Genomic DNA, 20,219 nt, shown 5'->3' on the forward strand with positions numbered 1-20,219 from the left:
ACTCTCTTACTATATGTCTACACTATTTTTATTGCTAAGACGATTTGGTCACTATTTATCTAATTAAAAAAAATCATTTTTTTATATTTCATATAGCGATTAAATTAATAATTATATACATATCGTACATATGGACTGACTAAAATTGAGATGTGTTTTTTAGATTTATTTTTATTTTTATTTTTCTGTTTTATGGGCATTCTTATACTAAGAGATGGAACGCCAGAATACTAAAATAATAAAGATGTTCTTAAAAAATAAAAATAAATAAAATAAAATAGTAATGTCATTTTACTTCATGGAGTAATAACTAAATTGGTGATATACTGATATATTAAGACCCCCCGAGTTGACAAAAAAACCCGACCCGATCCATTCGCCCATCAGAGGAGTTATTTTAATACCCCGAGAAAGCCTTATATTATAAATTAAACCCCTAAACTCTTTTTATTTTTCAATTTTCCCCATCTTGTTTTCCTTTAAATGACAGATAAGAGAGTGATGTCCATATAAATAAATATTCCCTCTCTCTAAAAAGATAAACGAATTCCAGAAAGAGAAGCGGAAGCTGAAATGGTGTCGACGAGGCGAAGTGGATCCCTGCCGTCGAATAATAGTAAGAGATCATCTTCGCCGTCCGATGATAATCACAATAAACCTTCTTCTCCCAAGCGTCAAAAGGCACTCTCACTCTTTCCCTCTCTCTCTAAACGCACCGAGATGCACCGCTATTGCTTTGTTCCTTTCTGGATTGCACCAATCTGTTCTGAGTGGTTTTATTTTATCTCCTTTTGAGTGTAGGGCGCGACTAATAGCATTAATCCGAAGGCGTCGGAGTCCTCGCCGGCGGAGAACCCAAAGGAAATAAGCTCGGCTGATCCGCCGGAGCTCCCCGCCACCACCGCCGCCGATGCCGCCGACACAGCTCCTGATGCCGCCGCCTCAGTTTCTGTTGCTACACCTGTGGTTCCCGAAGGTTGCTTCTCAGTTATTTCTGTTTGGAATTTGTTGGAATGTTGTCAAATTAGCTGGTACCCGAAATGTGCATGCCTGAAAATGGTTGGAATTCGTTGAAAATTTTGAAATTTAGTTGCTGCAGCTACTGCATTGGAGAAGCCGAGGAGTTCGTTGCTATCGCGGAAGCAACATCAAAGTTATGAAACAACCTCCCCTTGGTGTAAACTTCTTACGGAATCTCCGCAGGTGATTCTAGTATGCTGTTCGTTATATTTTATTGTTTGTGGTGCAAAGCTGCGTTCTTGTTTTGAATTTCTTATCTTATTTGTATATTTTAGTTGTTTCAACCACTCAACTTCTTGAAGTTTCGATATTAGTGCTGTGCTAAGTGAATGCTAATGTTATCGATATATTTGCAGAATCCTACTGTTTCTGTGTATACAACCAATTTCTTGGTAGGCTCAAGCAAACAAGCTAATCTTTTGATTCGGGATCAGACTATCAGTGCGATTTTATGCTCCATACGTCTTGACCAGGTATTCTTATATTTCGATTTTCTACCACTATTTTGATTTTTATACTGTAGGATTTAGGACAAGTCATGCATACTTGTGCTTAGAGGTTTCAATTTTTTTTATGCTTTTCAGTTATGAATGGTGGATAATAGTAATTTGGAGTAGTTAGAATAGGAGAGTATATAATATGCTGGTTATGTCAAGTACATGCAGCCGTTCTTATCAAGTCTGCAACCTTTCATCAATACATGATGAATAAGTTGTAGACACATGCCACTTAATGTTTTGCTCGACATACTCTACATCTTGTAAACTCTTGTGGTCTGAAATGCTAATTTTGTGTTACTGGACATTTTTCTCTTACTGGGAATGATCAGCGTGATGATAAACCTGTTGCGGTGCTTGAAAGTCGTGGAAGCAAAGGATGTGTTCTAGTGAATGGAAAAACAATCAAGAAAAACACAAGTTGTGATCTCAGTTCAGGGGATGAAGTGGTGTTTGGCTTTCTGGGAAGTCATGCTTATGTATCCTTTAATTTATTTACCATTGCTATGCTCCTTCTTTCATGTGTCCAGTCATCCTTGTGGGATTCCTTAGTTTCATCCATATAGATTTTCCAACAGCTACCGTATGATAGTGTAATCAAGACCCCTCCTCCAGATGTTCAGACTAATATAGGAAAGTTCATTCCTGTTGAAAGACGAGGAGATGCATCAGCTGTAGCAGGGGCTTCAATTTTGGCGTCACTTTCTATGTGCCCTGATCTATCACGTGTAAAGCCCACTTCGCAGGCCAGTGGTAAAAATTTACGAGGAAGTGATCTACCACCTTCCTCGCCCATTCTTAATGAGGATGATCTTGATGGCCAAGAAGTTAATTCAGCTACCAATTTAGGAAGTGAGGTAGCTGCTGAAGATGGGGCTGTAAGCAAGAATCTCCCTCTTGATGGCAATGTAGAATCCGGATTGGAGGCAAGTCACATAGTTTTGGTGGAATAACAGAATTTAAATTTGATCTTATGGTATTTATTTTCAAATAACTCAGGAGTGGACATTGTTTAAACAGGAAGACAGAGACTGGGTTAGGGATCCTGCACCAGCATCTCAATCAGTGATGTGTTCACGGAGTTCAGCATTTAGAGATGACTTAATTGCTGCAATTTTGGATGGGCGAAACCTGGATGTTTCATTTGATAATTTTCCATACTATTTGAGGTAGATCAGTCCATTGCATAGACTACATACATTAGCAAATATCTTATTTATAAAACAAAAACAAATTAAGCAAGCATTCTTCTTATACATACTTCTTGCAGTTGATGTGGCAAATTGATCATCACATATATAAAGCACCCACCTTTGTGATGGATTCTTAATACTTTTTCACTTTTCATGTAACTTGCAGTGAGAGCACAAAAAGTGTGCTTATTGCAGCTTCTTATATACAACTAAAACACAAGGATCAAGTTAAATTAACGTCTGAGCTTCCTACTCTGAATCCAAGAATCTTGCTTTCTGGTCCAGCAGGTATCTGGTTTGGCCATATCTATCTAAATTCATGTTATCAGGTTTGCCTCTGATCTTTGTAGCATCTGAACTCTTACAATGTGGTTACAATTATTTTCCAGGGTCTGATATTTATCAGGAGATGTTGGCAAAGGCACTGGCTCATTACTTTGGGGCTAAATTGCTCATATTTGACAGCCATTCATTCTTGAAAGTAAGATTAGAGACATTACTGCATCCTTACTTATTTGTGCATTTGATGATGTTGTTGTATAGTTATATTTGGAATCAGGACAAAAGCAGTTATCTTCTTTGACTGAATTATGTTCTTGTAGGCTATTAGGTTTACTTGATTAAGTACTGATGAAACTCTTTTATTAATCTTATTCCATGCTTTTATTTTAAATTTTAAAGGAAAAAAATGAAGCAACCCCAGTGTCAATCGAGGATAGTGATAGTTTGTTCGAATGTTTGATACTTTAATGGATGTTGAGCTTCATTGCAATTTCTTGGTTATCCTCGTGCCTTAGGGTTCTTCAAAGGATGTTGAGCTTCCTAAAGTGGGAAATAATGTAGAGAAAGTGAGTAATACCAGCAAACAAGTTCCTGAATCCTCAGAGCTTGTTAAGGACAATGAACTTTCACCTGTCGAAGCAGATACCAAAAATTTGCTGAGTACTCCTCAGCCTTGCTTGGAGTCGCCTACAGAAAGGGAAACTGATAATGTTCCATCTTCAGCAAACACGACGAAGAATGTTTCTATCAAATTTGGTAAGTACGATATTTTGGCGAATGTTTAGTCTGCTTTGCCAGAATGTGTGTTAACAGGCCACTTCAAAGGGCCATATATATAACACAATGTATGTAAATTTAAGTTCTAACATGTGCCTGATTTTTGAAAATCTTAGGTGATCGGGTTAAGTTTATTGGCCCAGCTTCTGCTGGTTTATATTCTAGTTCTGCCAGGTATTTTTTGTCATTCATTTGCAATTGTTCTTGCAGAATATAGCTCGAATTATACTAAAAAACTCTTTTATGAAGGATAACCTTGCTGAAATTTTCAAGTGCACTCCAAGCATATTGGCTTGGACCTTGTTGTGATTTTGCATTTATATAAAATCGTAGACTAATGAGATCTCAACATTGTTTACCTTCAATTTGGCATAAACCCTATCAATAGAGTTTGCTCTTCTTAAGACCCTTTTCCAACCAATTGATTGTAATCAGTTATACTTGTGATTGCGTTTCTCGTAGTTAATGCTTGACTAAGTCACTAACTTATGGTCTTTTTTTTGTACAAAAGTTACCAATTTTGCTACTGATCGCGCTTCACAGTTTTCTAATTTCCAATGGATGAGATTCCATGTTGCTTCTCATTCGACTATTTCTCAAGTTTATCTTATTCAGTTTATTCATGAAATCTTAGCTTTGATTTTCACCCAACCCTTGGAATATTTGTATGCTATTTTCATTTCACGACTTCCTACAATTGCAGTTATGTTTTAGTTCTGACTCTTTATGCGTGGTAATAATTACTACTCCATCCGTCCCATTGAAGATGATCCACTTTCCTTTTTGGTTTGTCCCAATCAAGATGACCCATTACTAAAAATGGAAACACCTATATCTCTACTTTATTCTCTCTCTCCACTTAACCCACAAAATAAACATACATAAAATCCCATGCTTCCCAAGGAAGGGGTCATCTTCCTTGGGACGGAGGGAGTATTACTGATTAAAGAAATGGGTGAAGCATTAGAAGCCAAATTTCCTTTTTTGGAGGCCATTGGTCTAGGGTGTCGGATACGAACTTATTGATTACAGAGTTTCAATGCTATTAAATCACATCTTAGCTGGCTTCAGCTTAGATACTTGAATTTTTTGTTGGATTGCAGTCCCTGTTAAAGGCCTTTTAAGTGATGGTATATTTTTACCAAGATGAAAGGGTTCATTGTTTCCAGACATCACCATGTTATTAAACAAATACTATATGTTTTGCAATCATATTCTTATTCTGTATCTCTGAAGAGACACCTTATTTGGTCTCTTTTGTATTTTTGGATTCGACCGATATTGCATATGTATACTAGTCTAATATATTGATATACAAAGGCACATATGTGCTTTTATTGGTGGCTCCTGTTCTGTTACAAGACATTGTGAGTTAACAGTCTTTTAGCTTGGTTTTTAGAGGTCCTACTCCTGGAATGCGAGGCAAGGTTCTCTTGCCATTTGAAGATAATCCCCTGTCAAAAATTGGTGTGAGATTCGACAAGCTTATGCAAGATGGTGTTGATTTTGGAGGTCTCTGTGACAAGGGTCAGGGATTCTTCTGCAATGGTGAATTCACCTTCTCTGCTGTCCTCTTATCTGCGTTGTGTGAGTTAGTTGATCTCGTATCTCAGACATTTGTCTCTTTTATTACAGCCAATGAGCTTCGGTTGGATACCTCTGGTGTGGAGGATTTGGACAAATTACTCATAGACACTATGTTTGAGGTGGGGTTGCATGATTTAAAATAATTGAGTTAAGAATGATGCTTTTGTATGCCTCATGTGTTTTCTAATACTAATCTTTGTTTTCTCTCTTTATTTGTAGACGGTGTTTGTAGTAAGCAGATATTCGCCCTTTATTTTATTTATGAAAGATGCTGAGAAGTCAATGGCAGGAAATTCAGAATCATATTGCACATATAAGAATAAGCTGGAAAAGCTTCCTAATAATATTGTAATAATTGGCTCACAGACTCAGACAGATAATCGTAAAGAAAAGGTACTCAGTATTGACCATATCCATTATACTGGCAAACCATCTCTGAAGGCATTCACACCTTATAATTTCTTGTTGTGTATCCGAATTATTTCAGTAATTGGTTGCTTCCTTTGCAGTCTCATCCTGGTGGTTTGCTTTTCACAAAATTTGGCAGCAACCAGACTGCTTTGCTTGACTTGGCTTTTCCTGTAAGAATTTGTTGATACAGTTCCGATAGTTTTATTAGTTGGTTGGTTGTGTGTTGAAAAAAGTAATGATTTTGCAGTGAACAGTCTTGAACATGTATTATCTGCAAAATGTGCTAACCCCTTATATTTGGCATATTTTAAGAATGTTAACAAGTTGCAATTCGTCTATAGTAGCATGTGGATTATTCATTTCATAATGAAGTATGGAAGATCGATGGTTGAATGATTAGCATGGAGAACCCCAAAAGATGCTATCCAATCACTTTATTAAGAATTAATCCTGGAGAAACTATTGCATCACTTCAATACACCTTTAACATAAAGTGGTGTTTTTTCCCCTTAAGCTTTGCATATGGATCTTTTTTGTTTATCCTTTTGTTTTACAATAAGTGGTTGGATGATGCCAATGTTCAGTTTCATTTTTTTATTTGGCCTCATTATGAAGGCGCAACAAAATATCTGTAAGTGTTATGGTCGATAGATTTATTATGTATTTATGTTTTATAATAATATTGTATGGTGCTGCGTAAATTAATGAATTTGGAATAAATTGCTTTTCACCAAAGTCATTACAATATACTATGATCTGTTTGTCATAAAATAATCTGCCACAATATTTTAAAAAGAGTAAATTGCAGCTTCAGCCTTTTCTTCATACTGAGATTACTTAATCAGAATTCTATTTATATTTGATAAAGTCAAGTTAGTAACATCCAGTTAAACATTCCCTCTATGCATATGGTTTAAATTTTTTTGCCCTAAATTAATGTATACACCTTCATGAGCTTATCTGTTAGAGTATCTTTAGCTATGTAATTGCAATATCAATGAGCCAATGTATTCAACTCTTTAGTTAATCTAATGTTTGTTTGACAGATTAAATCAATTACTTTGACTATAAGTACAATGAAGTTGAAGTTAATGGAAGTGTATTCGCTGAAATGTAGCTAATTTTGGAGCTTTTTGTACGAATTGGATTACGAATGTGTTTACAGTATTCTAGATTATAGATACACTATAAATTGGTTAATTATTTAACTTATCAGTCGATTGCTTACCTCTTTTGGTATATTAATTTAATAAGGTCTAAGGAGGATGTTGTTGCATTTGGGAGGGGATACTCTAGCATTATAATATCCCATCAAGTAACTTTCAACTGTTTCTGTTTTAAATGTTCACTTTTGGGCAAGGTCTACAAAGAGTCGAGCAGTCTTTGTTCAGACTTCTCCTTTCCCTTTTTGAGGTGTCTTCTGGATGTTCCAAGAGAATATTACCTGATACCTTGTTCACTTGTGTTGTTTTTCTGATGGACTTTTGTGTTTGAAAGGCCGATGTTTTCTGGATGATTAAGTAATCTCGTTTTAAGAATTTGGTTTCATAGAGCACAAGCTCATAAACCATGGTTCGTGAGTGTTTTATTTGCTAATATAATGATATATGGCAACTTCAGGATAGTTTTGGGAGGTTGCATGATAGAACAAAGGATGTTACAAAGGCCACTAAGCTTCTCTCCAAACTTTTTCCTAATAAAGTTACAATTCACCTGCCCCAGGTTTGTTCTTGGTTTCCTTAATAGCCACAGACTGGTTTTGTGCCATTCGTACTGTGTGATAATGCTTATGAATGCTGCAGGATGAAGCACTCCTGGTTAGCTGGAAGCAGCAATTGGAACGGGATGCTGAAACCCTAAAATTGATCGCAAATCTGAATAACTTACGAACTGTGAGGAATTCTTTTGATCACAATAGAACTATATTCCTGTTTTCTATTTTTTATTTCTTACCTGTACATGCTTATTTTGCCTAATAAAGAGCATCAACCAACATGCTAAGTCTATAACGAAATGAATGTTATGAATGTCGTATGGCGTCTTTACGACAGTTGACCAAAAACTACCACAAAGTTATGGCGCTCGGCATGCCGGTCGATGAATAAATAAATAAAATATTATGAAAATATTCCGTATCATAAAAATATGGACATTTAGGATGGCACATGTTTTTATGCACAATTGGTAAAATAAGAGAGTTAGAAAGAACAAGTAATTGGAGAATTGTTTGTGGATAATGGGGCCCGCCTCATTAGAAAATGAATATTTCAATCTTAAAATAACAATTAAAACATAATGTCATGAACCATGACATAATATGTCTAATATTTGAAGTCTTAGCTAAATAATTAAAATGTAAAGCATCATACATCAATACATATTAAGTCTAAACTCACATCTCATCAACCTCAACATAGTCATCCCTGTCCTCGCCATTATCATCAACATCCAACGAAACAAATCCTTCTCCCTCTTCACCTTTGGATGCATTAATATTCCCAACATGTTCTTGCTCAAATTCTTCGTTTTGGATTCTTCATCTACAAGCCTTCTCTCTTCAACCACCACTTCCAATTTGCCTTTCCCTTTTTGTAGATGGGTTGTAGTACTTGTGTCTCTCTTAGAACCTCTATTACAAATTGATGTAGGGGACTCTTTTCTTTTCTTGGACCTAGTATATTCTAAAGGCTCTCCAACCCCTGAAGTCTTGTACACAGTATTCCAATCAAGCAAATCTTCATTAATAAACAATATTGCCTACAACATTAGCATCATCCAACTCTCCAACTAACCACTCGTTACACTCATCAGTGTCATTGAGCGAAATTTGATCAATTGTATCTCTATGGTTGTATCTGTCATCCAATTTTTGGTAATATCTCATAATTCAAATCATGCATCTACTTGCTCGAGCCCATTTCTCTTTTTTGAATGAATCTACTGCATTAGTATAATTATAGGTTTGTTAATTATAATTAGGCGTATTTGCTAGAAAATTCCTAAACTTTCATCAAATTCTGGTTTTGCATACCATCTTTATAATCCGTCTTCTATAATTACTGAACTATTGATTTGTTTAGATTTTGTAACCAATAAATTTTTTTGGCTCTAATATGGGTTAATATAAATCAGAATTCAACAAATGAAATTATTTTATCTAGTATAATATGATATTCTTTTGTTGCTTGAAACGTGACATTGTTTTGGTTGACATCCGATAGTGCCAAGTAAGTCATCTAGCTATGCTAGTGTCGAAATTTTGATTGGTTGCAAAATTAGAATAAATCTATATTTGGTTGCAAAATCATAACAAATCAATACTAGTTTGGTATTTATAGGCGGATTTTACAGCTGGTATGCCAAACCAGAATTTGGTATAAGTGTAGGTATGTACAGGCAAATTACCCATTATAATAGTATTATAGTAATTGAAAATCTAAATATATTTTGAAAAGAAACTGAATCAATAGACAGACATAAAACATGAGGCTAAACAGACGGCGCAAACTAGGGCGGCCGAGGTGGATAGATAGGGAAATAGTAGTGTTTGCGTTTAAATGTGGAGGAAACCTGAAAACATATTAAAACCCTATTTCAAGTGTGAAATCAGGTCGGATTTTAGTAAATGAGTCTGATTTTTTGGGCGAATGAACCGTGTTTAGGGCTAATGGCTAAATAGAAGGCTAAGCCAGTAAAAAAAGCCGCCATAAATGTCATGGTGCCGCCATCAAATCTGCCACAAATCGTCATGGCGATGGCGTTTTTTCAAAATTCTCTTACAGAAAAGTGCCACCGCAGCTTTTATAAACATTGAAGAAATGGACCTTCCTTACGTGGACAAATTTGTGCCAACTATTAATATTAATGGACATTTAGATAATAGTGCTATAAAATCAACTTTGTATTAAGCCAATTTATGTAATCTTGGAAACTTGCCTCTTTGAACTCAATGTCTAACCTGAGCATACAGTTGCATACCTAACGTTCAAACTCGATTTCTTTTTTCTAAACTTGTAGTATATCATATTACGAGATGTGTTGCTGCATCAACCCCCTCCCAGCACCTAATGATGGTAACCAAATTATCAAGCAAGGAAATTCCCAAACAAAAGACAAGCTGTTTGTTTTACCCCAAACAGTTCCCTTAATTTAATTGTAGAATAACACAGAGAAATATATCATGCTAAAAAAAGACATAAATGTGCTGTTATCAATATTGAGAAAACTCATTATTGGGTAGTAAAGAGCGCAAATGAAAGGATAAAGCAGTCTATTGATGAAAAGAGAAAATACGTTATGATTTTCCTACTAGTGAGGTATTCCCTAGTAATAGGAAAACAAGATTTTTGTCTCTTCTTCCTTATACTAGGAAAGCACTTTACTCTTTAGCCAGTTGCTTTCTTCCATCCTCAAAATCGAAGTACTATATAGGCATAGTACCTCATGAAATGGAAAATTGCAGTAAAAGAATGAAAATAAAAAAATGACTGGAACCCCATACATTTAGAAAAGATGAAGGTTGGCCTTGAACTGTCTAGTATTAATATCCTATGAATTCGGGCTGCTAGTGCTTTATTAAAAATATGGCTATTGTTCTTACATGCAGGTCCTCAATCGTAGTAGACTGGAGTGTAATGAGCTTGAATCCTTGAACATTAAAGACCAAACACTCACAATTGAGAGTAAGATTATCTTTTACTTCCCCTTATCAACATTCTAAATTTTTTATTAATTTTTCAGTTGACGCACTATGGTTTTATATCAAATGAACAAAAACTTGTTGACAATAATTGAAGAGTTTGTGAAATATATTGAAGGTGCCGAAAAGGTGGTTGGTTGGGCTTTAAGTCACCATATGATGACAAATCCTGAAGCTGAAACAGATTTCAAAGATGCCAGGGTTACTTTGGCTATAGAGAGGTAATAGCAAGTTGTCACTTAAAGTGTGATGGGTTCCTCAATGCGCATAAACATGGAACTAAACTGTTTACGAAACCTTTTGTATCAGCATCCAGTATGGGATCGGAATCCTACATGCAATCCAGAATGATTCCAAGAGTTCAAAGAAATCCCTGAAGGTCCTACTAAGCTGATGGATATTAGATTATAGATTTAGCAAAGCTATCTTTTTGGTTGATTTTTTTGAATGCTCGATTACATCTTTGTTGATTACAATATCATGTTTTTCCAATTCCCAGGATGTTGTGACTGAGAATGAATTTGAGAAGAGACTTCTAGCTGATGTAATCCCTCCCAGCGATATTGGTGTGACGTTTGATGATATTGGAGCACTAGAAAATGTCAAAGATACATTGAAAGAGTTGGTGATGCTTCCTTTACAGCGGCCTGAACTTTTTTGCAAGGGCCAACTGACAAAGGTAACATCTCTATTAATTTTGGCTAACAAAATTAGTTATCAGTTTCTAGTTTGATTTTGCCACTTTTGACAATAATTTTGGGTCATTTTTTTTTCTCTCAAAAACTTTTTTGTTATTGGGTTCACTTCAACTTGTAGATTCATGTTATATTTATTCTGTTTTGCACATATGCCTCATCATTGCTTCTTTCCCCCAACTAGTGCTCTTTGTAAAATCATGAGGCAATACTTGCCAAATCATTCCTTTAGTTTTAATATTTCTGAATTATCTGTGAATGGCAATATGATCTATTTCTACTGTATTCTTGATATGTAACAACAGACTTATGTACAAGACAGTCAACATTTTCTCATTAACTTATGTTTGTTACAAGCATGTAATCTGCATTCTGTTTGGAATTCTCTCCATGTTCTAAAACTGCTGATCTTCTCAAATCTCAAATATAGTCTCTCTCCCCTGTCGGACTACTTCATAGATTACTAATAGATACATTACCAGGCTTTTATTTACATAATTATATGATATCACAGTAACTTCAAAATTTTCTCTTGCAGCCCTGCAAGGGTATACTTTTATTCGGTCCCCCTGGAACAGGAAAGACAATGCTTGCAAAGGCTGTTGCAACTGAAGCTGGTGCAAACTTCATTAACATATCAATGTCCAGCATAACATCTAAGGTGTTTAAAATGACTACTTGTGTATAACTTTTATAGGATGGTACTAGATACACACATAGCATTCATATAACTTGTTTAACATCTACTGCTTATTTCTTGCTCTTTCAGTGGTTTGGTGAGGGCGAGAAGTATGTCAAGGCTGTCTTTTCGCTGGCTAGTAAAATTGCTCCTAGTGTTATATTTGTTGATGAAGTATGGCACGCCACCTTATGTTTCATCATTCTCATCACATTCAGTACCAGTTCTCTGATTTAGTTTTCTTGTGGCCTTCTCTATCCCCCTTCTCCTTGCCAAGGTTGACAGCATGCTAGGAAGAAGAGAAAATCCTGGAGAGCATGAGGCCATGCGCAAAATGAAAAATGAATTCATGGTGAACTGGGATGGGTTACGAACAAAAGACACAGAACGTGTTTTGGTACTTGCTGCCACAAACAGGCCCTTTGACCTTGATGAGGCTGTGATTAGGCGACTGCCGCGCAGGTAAAGCAAGTTCAGCTATCTTCTGAACACCTAGTATTGGACACAAATAGACTAATGGCATTGTGAATCTAATCTATCATTGATGTTTTAATCTCCTACCACTTCTTTGTAGATTGATGGTGAACTTGCCAGATGCTGCCAACAGAGCAAAGATACTAAGAGTGATACTAGCTAAAGAAGACTTGTCTCCAGATGTGGATCTCGCTTCTGTTGCAAGTATGACCGATGGTTATTCAGGAAGTGATCTTAAGGTCAGACTGCGTCTTTTTTTGTAAAGAATTATTTGTAGGACTGGGCCACCATAATATCTGTTTTTCCTTTCAGAATTTGTGTGTGACGGCTGCACATCGCCCAATTAGAGAGATTTTGGAGAAGGAGAAAAAGGTACTATGTTTCTTCGTTTAATGCTAACAGCTATGATATACTAATCCTGAGGGAATGTGCAATGTTATTGGCACATAAGGGTTTAGCATAACCAAGGGTTATTTTTATGATACTATTATGAGTTATTTTGCGGGAATAAGTACACCTTTTTTTAATCATATTTTGGATACATTCTGTTTCCATAGTTGCCTGTGCTAGCCATTCCTGATTTCGGTGTAACTTGACATGATCGAAAATTTCTTGATATATGTCGTCATGATTGTTTGACAATATGTTGGATATTTAACCATTCCCATTTCTGGAAATTCTACTGTTGACTTGTAATGGGCGTCAATAACAGGATCAAGAAGCTGCTCTTGCTGAAGGTAGGCCTCCACCAGCATTGAGTGGGAGCACTGATATTCGTTCGCTAAATTCAGAAGACTTCAAATTCGCTCATGAGCGGGTGAGTGAAGAATTATTAAAGCCTTACTACTCTCAGTCTTACTGGCTTTGTGAACTAAACTTTTAACATTTAATAATTTTGGCAAAAATAGGTTTGTGCAAGTGTCTCATCAGAGTCAATAAACATGACCGAGCTTCTTCAGTGGAACGAGCTATACGGTGAAGGGGGGTCCAGAAGGAAAAAACCCCTGAGCTACTTCATGTGATGGCCTTCTTCGACTGTTTGTTCTCTCTCAACTGAGCTCTTTTTTTTTTATGTCGAATGTGGTGTGGAATCAAGCCACACCAATTGTATAATGGGAGTATAGATTTTGAAGTTTTACAATAGTTTTTGTTGAGATGGTGAAAGGTTAGAATAGCCTCGTAATAAGTTAAAATGAATGGCTTGTTTTGTCTCCCCCCATCTCGGCTGGAAACGACGACTATGTTGTTATCCCTCATTACTTTTTATAGGGTCTGAGAAGAATTAGTCGATCCTGCGCATATAGTTGTTTCCATTCTTGATTGTGTTGTTGCTATAACTAACAATAAGAAATTATAGTTGGTTTTTGATGTGTAATTTTGGAGTTCAATTATCAAGTGTTTAGTCATACAAGTTTGATTAATTAACTCTAATATTACAGCAATACTGCAAGAATACAGTGTCGATTGTAATATTTCGAGTGTCGATCCACAGGGAAGGAATTGATTATTTAATTCTAAAACAAAGAAAAGACATACTAAAAGATGATTTGTTTTGTAGATTTTGATTTCTAAAAGTTGATGACAAAATACTACTGCAAGTTAACTAAGGAAGACTTTTCAAACAGGAAAAAGACGTCACTCCAAGTTGCTCACGAGACTTGTATTATTCTACACCGATATTAAAAGCACATATTTGGGATCAACAAATCAACCTAATCGCGTGCACTGAACATGTCTACGACGTATAGTTCACAGTCAGCTGAACACTTGTTCCATGAACCAACTTTCAACGACATTTAATTCCTGCGGATGCGCGGGAACGAACGTCGTCTACTATAATCACTTACCTAATCCACTATCAATTTATCCCCTGAACAGTTCTAAATCGAAAGCATACCAACAAACGATCAATCCTAAGCTATGTTAAAGAGACGATAGCAAAGGAATTAACATCACTACATCCATAGCCAAAAACATAGTGAATAAAATTAAGCACATTGTTGGACACAAACATATGAAATTAATGGTGTAAAAACATCCATACAAGCCTAGATTACAACTTGGAGCAACATAGGGAGCTTAGCCTAAAAACATGGTGAAATATGCAATGAAAACCGTAGAAAGCTTGCTCTCGTTGAGTGGAATTGAGATTCTGAAACGGAGCGTCGGAATGATGGCAGAAACTCTGAATTCGCCGCCACCTCTTTCCTCAATTTTTTTGGTGTATCATTAAAGCTCCCTCACGTCACATCTATCTCTTTCTCCCCACCTTTTTTTCTTTTTCTAATCCTCCTGCCAACTCTCCCCTTTTTCCCTTGTCACGTCCCATCCGTTCCCTTTACACATTTTTCAAACCGCCACAAAACTGCAATATAGCAGTTAAAATGAACTACCCGGCCGGGTTTATTTTACAGCTGAAAATTAACCCGGCCGGGTACCTTATTTTGACCACTTTCTGGAATCTTCGCGTTCTAAACATCACACCCGGCCGGGTTAATTATTAGGCATAAAATTCACCCGGCCGGGTGGCCAATTTTGAGAGCTTTCTGGACAGCTTTTCACCCTCCGAGCTTCCTTCTTTGTTTCACCATTTACTCCTCTTCCTACACCATAAAACACACTTTTGCAAGCATCAAACTATATAAATCATGTAAAGTTATAGGAATAACAATGTAAATTTGATTCACATCAAAAACCCCCAAACTTATTTACTTGCTCGTCCTCGGGCAAGATCATATAAAACACAACACTTTGAAGCTCAACTCACAAAAGTTTTTTTTCAGAAGTTTTTTTTTTTTTTTTTATAAGAATGAATCACGTAGAGACATGAATGACAAAGTCGAGACCCCCAACAATTTCAATCAAGATTTCCCACTCTCATGAACCATCACTTATCAACTTAGAACTTCAAGTCAAGGTGCATTTCAAAGTAAGTCCAAACATGTGATCAAACAACTCAAACCGTCATCATTGACTCGTCAAGCATTACTTACCACATAGACTCACGGATTTCAAATCAAACTTCATTAACTCTACCAAGTTATTTACAAAGCATCCACAAGCATCAACAAAAAGGTCCAAGGTCTTAATTCAAGGTTGTAATGGGGCTAGGGATGAGGTAAGATAAATATGGATAGTGAGCTCAAAGGCTACACATTTGAGTGCCAAATTCTTCCCTCCTACAACTTCCTTCCAAAGATCAAACAAGATAAATTTTACAACCAAACTCACACTCCCCCAAACTTGAGATCTATTCTAGACAAGATTACATCAAACAAATGTAGAAGCTCTATCTTTATTCCATCAAGCTTATTCTTTTTTTTTCTAAACAAGACCTCGACTCTTGCAAATTTAGAGGTCGTTTTTTTCTTTCTTTTTTTTTTTTGTTTTTTTTTTCTTCTCTAAGAACTTCATTCTTTTCACTTATACATTACATCAAGTCTAAAAATGTCTACACTTTTGCAATACACCACCCAACACTCAACATTCAACCACTAAGCTCAAACTAGTATTTAGCACCCAAATAGTAGCAAGGTCTTTCGATGAGGCTAAAATGAGGCTTATTTAATTGGCTAAGTGATAGGCTAAGTGTTTACACAATAAATAGGAAATTAAGCTCAAAGTGGCTTCTAGGGGATCATTTGATGGACTAGGCATGTGATTATTTGGCCATAGAGTTCATCCTAGTGCCTTATCCTCCCAAATCGTTGACACAAACGAACGCAAGCACTTCACTCGATAAAGCAAATCAACCCAAAATAATTTCCACAAGACATGCGATTTTCATACTCTCCTCAACTCAAGAAATCGGATGTAATCATGACATGCTCTTTCAAATAAATTCATGCACCCATTCCATTCATCCTAAGCTTCAAAGTTCAAATAAAATCAAGCAAGATTTCCCAACCAGAAAGCCGAAGATCTAACATGCACCCGTCAAATACATGATTCAAAACACATTTAGCAAAAAATACACCCAACAAACATACATCATGCATAAATCAACCCCCCCAAACTTGAATGCATCATTGTCCCCAATGCATGCAAAGAAGAACATTAAAAGTAAAGGGAAAGAGAACTCCCCCAAACTTGGCGTGACGTCCATAGTGCATTCGGGTGGGAGGGCGGGTGTATCTCCAATTGTAGGTGTACTCTCTCATAAGCTCCAATGTAAGCCCTTTCTCCATGTTGCTCCTACACAAACAACAAACAAAAACAAAACACACAAAAAGAACACTCAATTCAAAATAAATGTTGGAGGAAAGAATTGAGCAAACAAAACCTCCAACATAAGAAATCAAAAATAAAAGAAAAAAAAAAAAAAAAAAAAACTTGGGTTGCCTCCCAATCAGCGCCTTTGTTTATAGTCGTTGGCTCGACCTTCTTCATTCTTGATCTACACTCTTGAGTCCACTAGTGTAGTCACTTCCTCTGTCTCCATGCCTCCTTCAACTCCAACATAGGCCTTCAAACGTTGGCCATTCACCTTCCAAATGCTACCATTCTTCTGATCCCGAACATCCACAGCACCATAGGGGTATAACTTGTGCACCACATAAGGACCCCACCATCTAGACTTGAGCTTGCCCGGAAACAGTTTAAGCCGAGAGTTGTACAAAAGGACCAGTTGTCCCTCATGGAATTGACGAGGCTTAATGGCTGCATCGTGAATCTTCTTAGCCCGCTCCTTGTAGAGGTCAACGCTCTCATAGGCACGGAGCCTAAACTCATCCATCTCGTTCATGTCGCACATCCTCTTCTCGGCTGCAGCATCATAATCCAAATTAAGCTTTTGCAAAGCCCAAAAAGCTTTGTGCTCAAGCTCTACCGGCAAATGGCAAGCCTTCCCAAAGACCAATTTGTATGGCGAAGTTCCAATCGGGGTCTTGTACGCCGTTCGATATGCCCACAAAGCATCATCTAACTTTTGAGCCCAATCCTTCCGAGACGGCCTTACAACTTTCTCAAGCACCCGCTTTATCTCACGATTGGAGACTTCAACTTGACCACTTGTTTGGGGATGATAAGGGGTAGCAACCTTGTGCTGGACACCATACTTTCCTAGGAGGTTTTCAAACAATTTGTTGCAAAAATGAGTTCCTCCATCACTGATAATAGCTCGTGGTGTCCCAAAGCGGTTAAAGATGTGATTTTTGATAAACTTCAACACCACTTTGGCATCATTGGTTGCCGAGGCCACTGCCTCTACCCACTTAGAAACATAGTCAACAGCAACGAGAATGTATTGCTGCCCATTAGACTTGGGAAACGGTCCCATGAAGTCTATTCCCCAAACATCAAATAGTTCTACCTCGTGAATGTTATTCATCGGCATTTCATTTCTCCACGAGATATTGCCGGTTCTTTGGCAACTGTCACATCTCTCTACATAAGCTTTTGCATCCTTGAAGATCGATGGCCAAAAGAATCCGGACTGAAGCACTTTAAAAGCCGTTCGTCGTGCTCCAAAGTGGCCGCCATACAACGAATCATGGCATGCAGACAAAATCTGAAGGTGCTCATGCTCTCCAACGCACCTTCGAATAACTCCATCACTACAAATGCGGAAGAGAAACGGATCTTCCCAAACATACGTGCGGGTGTCACTCAAAAATTTCTTCTTTTGATTAGAAGACAACCCTTCTGGTATAATGCCCGTGACAAGGTAGTTCGCCAAATTGGCAAACCACGGCACATATGTTTCCCGAGCCTCCACTTGCAACACTTGCTCGTCGGGAAATTTCTCATTTATCATTTTCTTTCTTTCATCTTCCGTCTCTTCCAATCCTTCTAATCTAGACAGATGATCGGCTACCAAATTCTCGGTCCCCTTTTTGTCTTTGATTTCCACATCAAACTCTTGTAGTAAAAGGATCCACCTCACCAACCGAGGCTTTGCATCTTTCTTGTTCATCAAGTACTTGATAGCCGAATGATCCGTAAACACTACCACCTTCGTGCCAAGTAAGTAAGCACGAAACTTCTCGAAAGCATACACTACTGCTAGCATTTCCTTCTCTGTCGTGGTGTAATTCAGTTGAGCTTCGTTGAGTACTTTGCTAGCATAGTAGACGGCGTGTAGAACTTTGTCTCTCCTTTGGCCTAGAACGGCCCCCACAGCATAGTCCGAAGCATCACACATCAGCTCAAACGGCTTTGACCAGTCGGGTGTGATAATAATAGGAGCTTCGACTAACTTTTTCTTCAACAATTCAAATGCCTCAAGGCATTTCCCATCAAAGACGAACTTGGCATCCTTTTCAAGCAAGTTGCAAAGTGGCTTTGCAATCTTTGAAAAATCTTTTATAAACCGTCGGTAGAATCCCGCATGACCAAGGAAACTACGGATGCCCTTCACATTCGTTGGGGGAGGTAACTTCGAGATCACATCAATCTTCGCCTTATCCATCTCCAACCCCAACTCTGACACCTTGTGTCCCAACACTATGCCCTCCTTGACCATAAATTGACACTTTTCCCAATTTAGCACGAGATTTGACTCCTCACATCTTTGTAGGACCCGTCTAAGGTTTTCTAAGCAAAAGTCAAATGAGGATCCAAAGACGGAGAAATCATCCATGAAGATCTCCATGATGTCTTCATTCATATCGGAAAAAATTGCCATCATGCATCGTTGGAATGTAGCCGGTGCATTACACAAACCAAAAGGCATCCGGCGGAAGGCATAAGTTCCAATAGGACATGTGAATGTCGTCTTTTCTTGATCTTCCGGGGCAATTGCAATCTGATTGTACCCCGAGTATCCGTCTAAGAAGCAATAGTGGGAATAACCCGCAATCCTGTCGAGCAACTGATCCAGAAATGGCAACGGGAAGTGATCTTTTCTCGTCGCCGTATTCAACTTTCTATAATCCATGCAAACTCTCCATGAGTTCACCAATCGAGTTGCCAAAACCTCATTCTTCTCATTGACGGTCACGGTTATTCCCCCTTTCTTTGGTACACATTGTACCGGGCTAACCCACTCACTATCGGAAATGGGATAGATCATCCCATATTTCAGCAATTTCTTCACTTCTTTTTCAACCACTTCCTGCATAAGTGGGTTCAACCTCCTTTGTCTCTCTCTTACCGGCTTAGCTCCATCTTCCATCAAGATTTTATGCATGCATATTGCGGGGCTAATTCCTTTGATGTCGGCAATGGACCAACCTAGAGCTTTCTTGTGTGACTTCAGTAGCTCTATCAACTTCAATTCCTCTTCATCATTCAACATCGCCGATATCACAACCGGTAAAGATTCATCCTCACCAAGGAATGCGTATTTCAGATTTGTCGGGAGTGGCTTCAATTCTAGCTTTGGTGGTACTTCAATTGAAGGCTGTACATCCGCCACGAAACTATCCACCACACATTCATTCTCGAGACTTGGTTGATCAATTTGAGCATCCTCACTTTCATCAAAATCAAAATCAACTTTAATTGTCGAACCAAAGTCTCTTTCCAAGCTCCCCTTATCATAAACGCTTCCTTCTATACTTGCCGAGCAACGCATCTTATCAAAGATACACTTGTCGAGGACGTCAACTCTAAAGCACGCTTTTGCATCACTAGGATGCTTCATCGCTTTCTCCACGTTAATGGTCACTTGCTCACCATTAATTCTGAACGTGACTGAGTTGTCCTTTGCTCCAAGCAACACGTCCCCCGTGGCAAGAAACGGTCTGCCAAACAGAATTGGCACCTCTTTGTCCTCGGGCATATCCAATACTATGAAATCAACGGGGATGACGAACTTGTCTACCTTGACCAAGACATCCTCTACTATTCCAGTGGGCTTCACAATGGAGTGATCAGCCAATTGTAGAGCAATGTCGATGGGTTCCATCCTCTTCTCTAATCCAATGGCACGTGCCGTTTTCAACGCCATCAGTGAGATCCCCG

At 37.8% G+C, this 20,219-nt stretch overlaps 1 protein-coding gene across 1 annotated transcript; it reads left to right on the top strand.

The window, feature by feature from the left end:
• The first annotated feature begins 529 nt into the window (after nucleotides 1-529).
• On the top strand, nucleotides 530-13,689 carry LOC121751692. Its single transcript, XM_042146492.1, has 28 exons — nucleotides 530-681; nucleotides 802-976; nucleotides 1,091-1,203; nucleotides 1,377-1,493; nucleotides 1,850-1,996; nucleotides 2,084-2,443; nucleotides 2,538-2,686; nucleotides 2,877-2,998; nucleotides 3,100-3,191; nucleotides 3,508-3,748; nucleotides 3,886-3,943; nucleotides 5,157-5,317; nucleotides 5,405-5,475; nucleotides 5,576-5,749; nucleotides 5,866-5,937; nucleotides 7,388-7,489; nucleotides 7,570-7,659; nucleotides 10,374-10,449; nucleotides 10,585-10,687; nucleotides 10,776-10,845; nucleotides 10,966-11,145; nucleotides 11,700-11,822; nucleotides 11,931-12,014; nucleotides 12,118-12,302; nucleotides 12,415-12,553; nucleotides 12,627-12,686; nucleotides 13,027-13,131; nucleotides 13,223-13,689. Exons 1-28 carry the CDS (start codon nucleotides 574-576, stop codon nucleotides 13,334-13,336), a joined length of 3,591 nt encoding a protein of 1,196 aa, XP_042002426.1. The 5' UTR covers nucleotides 530-573; the 3' UTR covers nucleotides 13,337-13,689.
• The last annotated feature ends 6,530 nt before the right edge of the window (nucleotides 13,690-20,219 follow it).

Source organism: Salvia splendens, chromosome 10 (genome assembly GCF_004379255.2).
Source record: "Salvia splendens isolate huo1 chromosome 10, SspV2, whole genome shotgun sequence".
Taxonomy (NCBI): domain Eukaryota; kingdom Viridiplantae; phylum Streptophyta; class Magnoliopsida; order Lamiales; family Lamiaceae; genus Salvia; species Salvia splendens.

Bases quoted from the DNA above. Each gene is read 5' to 3' on its own strand.
- LOC121751692 (XM_042146492.1), top strand. From the start codon at position 574: ATGGTGTCGACGAGGCGAAGTGGATCCCTGCCGTCGAATAATAGTAAG. The intron at 3,944-5,156 runs GTATTTTTTGTC...ACAGTCTTTTAG, and splicing joins TTATATTCTAGTTCTGCCAG to CTTGGTTTTTAGAGGTCCTA. The intron at 12,303-12,414 runs GTAAAGCAAGTT...ACTTCTTTGTAG, and splicing joins ATTAGGCGACTGCCGCGCAG to ATTGATGGTGAACTTGCCAG.